The sequence below is a fragment of the Tamandua tetradactyla genome, chromosome 17, assembly GCF_023851605.1.
Source record: "Tamandua tetradactyla isolate mTamTet1 chromosome 17, mTamTet1.pri, whole genome shotgun sequence".
NCBI classification, from domain to species: Eukaryota; Metazoa; Chordata; class Mammalia; order Pilosa; family Myrmecophagidae; genus Tamandua; species Tamandua tetradactyla.
The window spans coordinates 63,087,023-63,098,710 of NC_135343.1; the positions used below are offsets into that span (position 1 = coordinate 63,087,023).

The window sequence follows — 11,688 nt, forward strand, 5'->3', positions numbered from 1 at the left end:
CCGCCTCCCGGGTTAGGCCTAGTGGTCGCGCTGCAGCCTGCTCTAGAGTTCCCCCCGCCCATCGAGTGAGCCAGGATGGCGCCCACATCCTGCTTCCGCTTATGACACATACACCCGCCAACCCAATCCTCCAATCACCCTTGTAGACGTGGCGATAGCCTATTGGGCTTGAATCATGTATATAAGATGTTACCCGGAAGGAGCGGGGGGAGACGACCCACAGGGAGCCGTACCTGACGGCCGCATAGAGGTTGTCCCCCCGCGGGGTATCTTGTCCGGCGCCGTCTCGCTCAGCTTCTGGTCCCCGGCCGGCGAAGGGGACAGAGGAGAGAGAGACAGACGCAGACAAACCGACTTGAATGGCAGACACGAATCCGTAACACGCGGCGGTTGTGAGCACAGACTTTTACTGGAGTTAAGCTTGCATTCTCTGTTACAGGTTCCGCGCGGGACAAGATACCCCGCGGGGGGACAACCTCTATGCGGCCGTCAGGTACGGCTCCCTGTGGGTCGTCTCCCCCCGCTCCTTCCGGGTAACATCTTATATACATGATTCAAGCCCAATAGGCTATCGCCACGTCTACAAGGGTGATTGGAGGATTGGGTTGGCGGGTGTATGTGTCATAAGCGGAAGCAGGATGTGGGCGCCATCCTGGCTCACTCGATGGGCGGGGGGAACTCTAGAGCAGGCTGCAGCGCGACCACTAGGCCTAACCCGGGAGGCGGCTCTCCACATCTCCACATGTAGCTGGGAAGTGAATATATAAACCTACTAATGTTCTTATAATTTTTTCCGCTTGTTGTTCAGATTTTCCTTTTTTTATTTATTTTTCCTGGTTGTTTTACCAAGCTAAAATTTGGGAGCTAATACGCTGCCTTTATCACTGTGTTTGGTTATTAGATTGGTAAAATTCAGTATTATTATATATCTTCATGGGAAATTGGAGCATCTATCACCATGGAGTAAAGTGTTTTACATAGTAATGATTTTTGCTTTAAAGCATATGCATTTTGGATATTACTGTAACTACCTTTTTTGGTCTAAATTATCATTTTATAAATACATGTGTATAAGTTTTCATTCTTTATCTTTCAACCTTTCTATAGTTTTGTGATGTTTTAGATGTGTCTTCTTTTAGCAACCATGATTCTGGTTGAGTGTGATTCATAAATGTGACAAACTTTATATTTTAGTCAGAGAATCTGAAATGTAATATAATTACCAATATATTTATTACTTCCTAGCATGCTTTTGTGTTGCCTGGATAATTTTTATTATTCCTTCTTTTTTGTGCATTATATATAATGTGCTTTTACTTCTTTTAGAGTTTATTCAACAAATTATAGTTCACATAACAATATTAAAGTCTAAAATTAATTAAAATCTTTGTGCTGGTTTGAAACTATTGTGTACTTCAGAAAGCAATTCTTTAATCCTGATTCAATATTGCTTGGTGGGATCTTTAAATATGTTATATTCATGGAAGTGTGACCCACTCAGTTGTGGGTGGGTCCTTTTAAACAGGTGGTTTCCATGGACATGTGTCTCCACCCATTCAAAGTGGGGTTTCTTACTGGAGTTGTTTAAGAGAGAACTATTCTTGAAAAAACTTCAAAGCAGACACAGCCAACAGAGTTGTCAGAGTCAACAGGAGACCCAGATGTTTCAAGATGCAGAAAGAAAATGCTCCAGGGAGGCACTGGCACATTTACCTTGATACCCTCTGGTGCTTTACATAGGTTCCTTGGGGACTAGGCTGGCTGCGCAGACTCTATTAAGGAGGATTCCCTGGTGATGGGGCCTGAGTGCAACAGATGGTGAGTAAGATGGTGTCATGGTCCCAACTGGACTTCTTCCTGGAGCTCTGGGTCTCAGGTGAGAGGTTTAGAAGAGAAATGTTCTTATGAAGTTGGAGAATGGTTTACCATGCAGTTGTACAGACCATTCCATCTCAAAGAGAACTGATTATATATGATACATTAGAAGCCAACTGGGCTGGTTTGAATCAGCCATGTACCCAGAAAAGCCAAGTTCTTTAACCCTCATTCAGTATTGTTGGGTGGAACCTTTATGATTGTTACCCTGGGAATATCACCTACCCAAATGTGGGTGGTAACTTTTGATTAGATGGTTTCCATGGAGATGTGTCTCAACCCATTCAAGAAGGGCTTGCTTACTGGAGCCATTTAAGAGGGAATCATTTTGGAAAAAGCTTGAGAGCCAGAAGAGATTCCAAAACTGACAAAGCCAACAAAATGACAGAGTGCTAGGGAAGCTGGTGAAGACAAAGCTAGCAGATTTCACCATGTGTCATTCCAACTGAGAGAGAAAGCCTGATGATCATTGGCCTTTGAACCAAGATATCTTTCCCTGGATTCCTTAGATTGGTCATTTTCATGGCCTTAGAACTGTAAACTTGCAATTTAATAAATTCCCCTTTTTAAAAGGTGTTCTGTTTTAGGCATATCACATTCCGGCAGCTAGCAAACTAAAGCAACTACATTTAGGTTTTCTTTTCCTCTCTCTTTAATTTCTGATTTATTGTGTGATCTATGTTATTTTCTGACTGCAGGTACCAGTAGGGACATCATGATGACCCAGTGTCCAGTGTTCATGGATGGGTCTCCAGGAGAGACTGTTCCCATCAGCTGAATATCCAGCAAAAGTATTAGCAGCTACTTAGCCTGATACCAGCAGAAACGATGACAGCCTTCAAAAGAGTGCAACTATGGTGCTTCCAACCGGGCATTTGGGGTCTCTGACTGATTCAGTGGCAGTGTGTTTGAGACAATTTACACCCTGACCATCAGCAGTTTCCAGGCTGATGATGTGGCAGATTATTACTGTCAGAAGGTAGCAGCTTTCCTCCCACAGTGTTTCAGACTCACACACAAAGCTCGCCAAGACTGTAGGTCAGTGAGTCCTATAGTCTCGGCTGCTTCCTATACACACAGACATGATCTTGTTTGCTTCCTCCATCTGTCTCAGAAGTCACACTTTCCGAGGATTCATTGAGCCCACATGTTTTCATGGATAGATCAAATGACTGGGTATATAAAGTTCTGTATCTTCCTTTCTGGGGGAGGGTTCAGTGTTTTTTACATCCAGATGGATTGATTCTTTCTTGCATGTGCGTCCTCCCTCAGCTTGTTCCTCATTTATATTGCTTCTGTAAATCCCTCTCTCCTCTGTATAGATCCCCCTGGGCCCTGGCCAGCTACTAGGGCTTTACAAATGGGCCCTTTCCCTTGCACTGTGACATGAGCAAGAACTGGCAGGGAAATGGCAGAACAATCATGTCACAGACTTGCTCCTCAAGTTTTCATTGCTATGTTCTCAGGTGATAATTTTAGCCATTATAATTTATTGATATTACTAACTTTGCAGATTAAGAAATAAATGACTTTAGTAAAGATTGAAATAGTTATTTCCAAAGATTTTATAGGAACACTTTGTATGCAATATATCTGATTTACATTCTTTGGCTTAATTTTTATACGGTAATTGCACCACTGTCCTAGGTTTCAGAAGGGACATTTTGATGAACGCAGTCCCTGGTCTCCATGTCTATTTCTACTGCTGAGAAGGTCCCCATCATCTGAGTCCAGTCAGAGTCTTTTCTGCACCTCCAACCAGAATAACTACTGACCCCAGGACCAGCAAACCAAAGACACCCCCTACACTGTCATTTCCTTTGTGTGCATCTGGTTGTGTGGAATTCTCCGTGATTACGTGGCTGTGGGTCAGAGAGCAACAAGGCTCACTCTCAGCATCAGCAGGCTCTGGGCTGAAGACATGGTGGATCCTTCTCCTCAGTAACATTAGAGTTGTCTCCTCACAGCTCTTCAGCTGCAAGCACAACACTTTCTAGGTCTCACCTCATGCTCCCTTCCTACCCAGGCCTGGATCATCAGACCTGGTCAGTTTTCCTCAAGGATGTGCATCCTGCCAATTAAGGGGCTCAGTTTCTCTTGGATCCCCTAGAATAGGAGGGCACTGTGACAAATCCTGTGAAGACCTCTGTATCGCTTTTCTGTTGTGGAAGAAATAAATTACCGAAAACTTTTGAGCTTAAACATTAGAAACTGACCATTAGCCCAAAATGGATCTCACTGGTCCAAAACCACCATGCCAGCATGCTGCATTCCTTCTGCAAGTTCAAGGGGAGAATCTGTTTCCTTGCCTTTTCCAGCTCCAGGAGGCCTCACCCTCCGGGAGGTTCTGGAGACTCTCTTTCTCCATCTTCAGTTAGAACAACATTGCATCTCCCATAGTCAGACCCCTCTCCCTTAGTTAAATCTTCCTCTAATCACTGTCCTGAGAGGTTCTTTGTTTTAACTGACTCATGAGATTAGATTGGATCTATCCAGATAATTTCTCTGATTCAAGATCTATAGCCATAAGCACATCTTCAAAGTTCCTTCACATTCATATATAATTCTTCACCATGACTTAGTGTCACATTTTGTAAATGATTATTGAAACTGGAGCCATGTTGGCCTCAGGTAATGTTTGAACCTTTCCACTCACCTACCTCAAACATTATCTCTGAGGGATGATCCATGAAGTGGACCTGGATGTACCCTGCCCCACTTGTATTAACTGTATTAACAATTTTGCTTCAGAAGATAAATCTCAGAGAAGCAGGATAGGTGAATCTGCAGAAATATCCTTTGTTTATAGACTGTATTTCCCAGATATATGAAAATTTTAAGAGGTCAGGTGTTATGTTTTACTTTTTCATAACCTAATGTTCTCAGTCAAGAAAGGTTCATATTGTTATTTGAATATTTCTATAAACATATATATATATTTTTCAGTAGGAATAAATGAATAACCTGCTCTCAGCGCAAGGAGGTGGAGCTATTTTACCTATTGCCACTAGGTGGGTCTGTGGATCACTTCATTTGTGATATGAGAAACTGGTGGACATAAAAGGTAGTGTCAAGAGTAACTTGCAAGTATCTGGTTACTCATTTTTAAAGACATTATTTAGGATGGGAACAATATCATTGGTCTGGTTTTGGAGACATGGAGGTGACTGAGATGTCAAAAAAGAACTTCAAATGTATTTAAAGTTCAGAATAGGCTGAGATGGACACATAGTTTGTGAACTATATCCTCATTATATCAAATAATATGACTATATTACACCATGATAATCTCACCATAATTTTAAATTTCAATGAAGTTCAGAAATTTTATATTCACTGACACCGATTCTGTTACAAAATTAAGTATACAAGATTGTTGCAAGTAGTTAGAAGTATAAAGTTGATAATAAAATATTTTAAATTTCATAATTTTGTTAAACTTTGTTGAAAAGTATAGTTTGCAGTTGATTTCTGAAATGTTTGCAGGAACTACACTCACATTTCCTGTGGTAATATTATTTTCTACCTTTCCTTCCATTATCTGTCTTCACAGCTCACTGCACAGCACATTTCATTTTATGCCCTGTGCAGATTTGCATAAACTCCTGGAGACTGCCTGCTGCTCAGACTCTATTAATGGGGATTCCCTGGAGATGGGGCCTGAGTGCACCAGATGGTGAGCAAGATGCTGTCACAGTCCCAACTCCTCATCCTCCTGGGGCTCTGGGTCTCAGGTGAGAGCTTCAGAAGAGCAATGTCTTTATAACACTGGAGTGATGGTTTTCACATGCAGAGTGTACAGAGTATTCCATCTCAAACAGATATCATTACATCTGAATATATATTTTATATACTTCTGATTTATTATATGATCTTGTTCTTTTCTGCCTGCAGGTGCCAGTGGGGACATCGTGATGACCCAATCTCCAGCCTCTGTGGCTGTGACTCCAGGGGAGACCATCACCATGAGCTGCAAGGCCAGCCAGAGTGTTAGCAACTACTTACACTGGTACCAGCAGAAACCAGGACAGGCTCCTAAACTGCTCATCTACTATGCATCCAACCGGGCATCTGGGGTCCCTGAACGATTCAGTGGCAGTGGGTCTGGGACAGATTTCTCTCTCAGAATCAGTGGAGCCCAGGCTGAAGATGTGGCCACTTATTACTGTCAGCAAAGTAACAGCAATCCTCCCACAGTGCTTCAGCCTCGAACACAAACCTCCTTTCCCAGCTGCGGGGCACTGAGTCCTCCAGCAGCAGCTGCTTCCTCTCCTCCCCCCTCTTCATATTGAAACTTTCTGCCTAGCAGTTATTGTTCCTGCCTTACATTTTCCTTCAGTGGGTTTTGTCTTTCTCTCAAGCCTTCTTTGTCTTTGTTACTGAGGTAATTATACTTTAGCTCCATTCATTGCCCATTTCCTTCACTGTTTCCCTTTCATTTACACTCATTCCTTCAATGGCAATTCTGCTCTTCTTTAACTCTGTTACTCTTTTCCCGTGATCTGTAATTGACTATATCATGGCTTTTACATTTGCTACATGTGGAATATCTTCAAAAATATTTAATTAAAACACTTATTTCAGCTGTATAAACAGAAAAACTTCAAGCAACATAGTATTATTTCTGCACTCCTTTCTGACACACACAGGTTTAGGATATTCAGTTTCAGTAACTATCTGAGAAGCCAGAACAGTGTAAACCAAAGACACCTACACAACCATTCTTTGTAAAATTGATATTAAAGAATCCAAGGCTTTAAACATGTTTATTCTTAATCTGTGTTAGATGCAAAGACCACTCCTTTTATTCTAGTTGTTGAAAAAGAAAATAAATCCACACATAAGTGTAATGTTTCCTATATCATTTTGCTATGAAGAAAAATGAAGATGGGGAGTAATGTTTTGCTCTAGTAAAATTGGGCAGCTATTTAAAAGAGGATGGTGTATCAGCTATTTCCATGTCAGAAACCACCCCGAATCTCAGTGCTTAAAATGAGAAGCATTTTCAAAAATTGTCTTGTTGATTTGTTAGTTCTGTTGCTATTGACATGGTTGACTCGTCTTGGTTGGGTTTGCCCTGTATGTCCAGTTAGCTGCCAGGCACTGTTGGACCTCCCAGGTCTAGAAAGGCACAAACATGTTTCTTGTCTTTCATATATCTGTTTTAGGCCATCAACTTGACTTTGGGTTGGTTTGGCCCTATGTTTCTCATTATCTGTGAAAATAATTCTAACTGATTCTGATGAGTCTTGGCAGGTTTACAAGAGAAATGTAGAAGCTTAAAAGGTGAAGGTTAATTGAAGCCTAGATTCTATTCTCTTGACCAATGTAATTCATAGGACCAGAATGTATTAAAGGAGAATGCAAGTAGCACAACTTGTTTATGGGAGAGGCTGCAGAGTTAAATTTCAGAAAACATGGATCTAGAGGGTACAAGGTTGGTTTCATGGTAGAATTCTTGTCTGTCATGTTGGAGACCAGTTTTGATTCTAGGCCCATGAACTTTCAAAAACAAACAAACAAACAAACAAACAAGCAAGCAAATGAGCAAATAAACAGAAAACCAAAAAATCCAACAAATGATACTGTAATAATGGGATATTCACATGGCAACCCAGGATACAAAAAAGAAAAAAAGAGAACATGGATTCATGGAGGCATGAAATATTTGGGACAATATTGCAATTGATGAACCATAGAGGGCCATGGGGAGTGCACTAAGAAGGTATGATTTGTTCAACTTCAGTGTTGTTGAGGAAATGAGAAGGGAATAATGCAGAAATGCTGTACCACCCAGGGACAGAAAGAAAAATAATGCTGTAATAATTTGTAACTGTGATAGTTGTATAGGCATGTGCTTCTTTAGAATTAATTTCATATTTCATTTTAAAACCATGCATCTATCTGAGTAGAAAGTTGACTGGAGGAAAAGCTATATTTCTAAGCTGGTAAATATGTTTTTATCTGGAACACAGAGGAGTAGAAGCCAGAGGCTGTGGGCTGATGAAAGCATCTCACATCCTCTCTTCTGACTGATGTTTTCCAAACCCCAGAAAAAGCTTCATTCATGATGCTCAGATCATTAAGATTGATGCAAGGTGCTGACTGGGGGATATTCTTGTGCAGAAAAGGGGAGAAGGAAGAAGCCACATGTTTGGCTAAAAATATTATAAGTTTTCATTTCCTCTCTTAGGTTTTCACAATGAGAGAAGACAGTACCTTTTGCTTTGGATTTTCTAAGAAAGCCAAAGAGGCTTAATTTCTTAATATATCAAGAGGGTATATTAATATTTCAGTGCTACTAGTATAGTGGCTAGTAACAGAAACATGTTCATGATGAAGCATTTATAGAAACACTGCATGTGGAAATTGTCTTAATTCTAAATCATGAAGTCTAAATGTTTAGACTCTAAATAAACTCTGATAGTTTCAAAATCTAAAGTATCAGGAGAAATGGATGTGTTTTCAGAATTTCCCACCTGTGAGGGCTCTGGGCTCTTACTGCCATGGCCCTTACATAGATCTGGAGTCCAAGGCACATTTAATATGAGGTTCTTATTTAGATTGTCCTGTATTGTTGATTGTGGCTTGTGTAACAAGAAAAATGCTATACATTTTGAATGTGTACTTAGTTTAAAATAAATTATTGCAAATTACAATTTTGAAGTAAATTATTGCATGCTTCGTGGTCAAAAAGTCACATTTTCTGTGATGATATTTTTGGGATTAAGCATTCTATCCTTCCAGAATCCACCATGGAATTTGTTTCTATAATCATTGATTACTTTGCACAGCCCCCTCTGGCACTGCCCAGCCGCACATAGATTTCCAGCTGGGCTCCTGTGCCTTGGTGATGGGAAAAGAGCTGTGACTGGCAAGGCAAAGGAGACTGATGATGGCACATCCCTACCTCTTTCTGATGTTGCTGTTCTGGGACTCTGGTGGAAGGTGCAAAAGAACCTCAATCAAATAAGGTTTAAATCTTCAAGGATTAGGAAAAACTACTTTAGATGCTCACTGAAATAGATGTAACTTCCAGATAATATTGAATGTAATCAGTCTCTGAGGTGCATATAATCACAAGGAAACAATGTGTGAACAAGCTGTTTTTGAGTTTGTTGGCATAATCCATGCATCTGTGTTAATTGTTCATTCTGATTGCAGGTGCCTGAGGGGAACTTGTGAAGCCTGAGTTTCCAGTGTCCTTGGATGGGGATCCAGGTCTGAAGGTCACCTTGAGCTGCAAGTCCAGTCCTAGTATTTTATCCAGTCTCAGTCAGAACTACTTAGCCTGGTACCAACATATGTTAATTTGCATGATGCCAGAATGTGATACACCAGTATCAAATGGCTTTTAAATAAGGGACTTTAATAAGTTACAATTTTACGGTTCTAAAACTACAAAAATGTCCAAATGAAGGTCTCCAAAGAAAGATAGCTTAATTCAAGGAATGCTGGTGGGTTAGGAACAGCTCTGTCAGTTGGATGGTCATGTGGCATCTGCTGGTCCCTTTGACCTGGGCTCTATTGCTTTCTACCTCTCTTCTTGTGGGGGCTCCTCGCTTTGCTTCTCCTGAGCTGGCTTTCATCTCTTGGCTTCCCTCAGCTCTCTCCAGGTTCTGGCTCCCTTAACATCTCATGGTGACATATTGTAGGCTCCAAATATCTCCTAACGTCCCTATATCTGGTCTCAAAGTGTCAGCATCCATGATGGGTCTGGGTTTTATTGGCTCTGAGGCTTTGGTCATTTCTGACTCCCTACAAAATGATTCTGCTTTAAAAGGAATCCAGTAAAATAATCAAGATCCATCTAAAATGGATGAAGTCACATCTCCATCTAATCAAAAGTTTGTACCCACAATTGGATGTACCACATCTTCATGGAGATAACCTAATTAGAAAATTCCAACATCCGATATTGAATCAAGATTAATAGAAATGGCTTCTCCCACAATACTGAGATCAGGATTATCACATGTCTTTTCTGGGGTTCATAATACTTTCAAACTGGCACACAGCAGAAGCCAGGACAGTCCCCTAACTGCTCATCACTTCAGCATCCACAAGGCATCTGGCATCCCTGACAGGTTCTTGTCAGCTGTTCACAACAGACTTCCCTCTCAGCATCATGGGCTCCACACTGAAGATGGGCAGATTACTTTTGTTAGAAGTAGTACAGCTTTCCTCCCCTTATTATACACTGTTGAGTACAATGTTCTCCTTTGTGCTGCTTGTCAGGAAGTCTCTTACAAAGTAGCTGCTTCCTGTTCACACAGCCCTAGACATATGAACCTCCCTTATCTTCCTGGGGGGTTGCCTTCTGCTTTTTTTTCAAGATGGGTTTCAGGATCCAGGGGAAAGTTAGTGGGTCTGGTCTCTTTAATCCCTTTTTGTGATGGTCACATTCGGATAATGCAGTAAAAATCTCTGTTTCAAATTTCTATTGCTCTTGTAACAACTCCCATAAACATTAAATATGTCTCATTTACAGTTCTAAAATCATTAGAGCAAAATGGATCTCACTCACCTAAAATCCTGGTGTGGCAGTGTCTCCTTGTGGTAGCCTCAGGGAAGAATCTGTTTCTTGCCCTTTCCAACTTGTGGAGACCTCCCAATTCCCTGGTTGGTGTGTCCTTTCATTGGTCATCATAGTAATCAGCACTTTGTGTCCTGACCCTGCTTCTGTTGTCATGTCTTTCTCTGACCACAGTCCTGAGCGGTTCTTTCCTTTTAAGGATTCATATAATTTCACAGGGGCACCCAGATAATCCAGGCTGATCTCCCATCTCAGTGTCTGTGCACTTCATGATATTTTCAAAGTTCTTTTTGCCATATATGGTAACAGACTGTAGGCTTGAGAATTAGGTTCAGAACATCTTTGGGGTTATTGTACTGACTCCACAAACCTTTTGTGTTCCTTACATTGTCAGGACCATTGCCAATACTTTCTCTACAGATGGATGCAATGACTGAAGCAAGAAAAGTCCATGCAGCCCTGACTTGTTAGAGGCCCAGTAAGATTTATACTCTGATGAATCAATATTAAACTTTCCTGTTTTAATTGTTTACAATCTCCTTCTCTTCCACTGTTCCCTGCCATTTTATTCCACATTAAAAGGTTTACAAAATATAATCCTGGCCATTTCAGGTTCAAAATCCCCACCACTGACCCTGCACTGCCTCTGGACCTCCCTATTGGACCCTCTTTCCACCCAGGACTTTCTGCTCATCCCCTTCTGACTGTAGTTCTCTGTTGTCCTACCTCAGTTCCTTTGCTCAATTCTACCTTTTTCTACTAAAAACAAAAGAAAACAGAACCAAAAAGATGGAAAGTCATTTCTCTCATTCATACTCCTTATTAGACCTTTCTTTAATTCTCTAAACCTAAGTGGTACTTTAGAGCTGTCATGTACCCCAAAAAAGGCCATGTTCTTTTAAACCATCCTGTGGGGATTGTTTATCGATTGTGAATTGGGGATTTTGGTTAGGATATTTCATTTGAAATGTGACCCAGTCCATTCAAGGTGGGTCTTATTCCTTCATTGGAGCCCTTTATGAGAGGTTAAAAGGTAGGTGTGCCAGATTGAATCTGTTGTCGATGCAAAAAGCTGTATTCTTTAATCCTCATTCAGTATTGTTGAATGGGAGATCACTGATTGTTTCCAAGAAGATGTGTCTCTATCCATTCAAGGTGGGTTGTTTACTGGAGCCTTTTAAGAATGCACCCTTTGGAAAAAGCTTTCAAGCTCACATAGCCAGAGATCTTTGGGGATGAATAAGGAAAATGCCCCTGGGGGAGCTTCATGAAACAAG

The 11,688-nt window shown here is 41.1% G+C and overlaps 1 gene segment (V, D, J or C); it reads left to right on the forward strand.

Moving 5' to 3' along the window:
- Positions 1 to 5,510: 5,510 nt before the first annotated feature.
- On the forward strand, positions 5,511 to 6,344 carry LOC143661333 (putative non-functional immunoglobulin kappa variable 6D-41). The segment is given in 2 exon segments: positions 5,511 to 5,609; positions 5,770 to 6,344. Coding segments are annotated over 2 exon segments (459 nt in total).
- Positions 6,345 to 11,688: the final 5,344 nt, after the last annotated feature.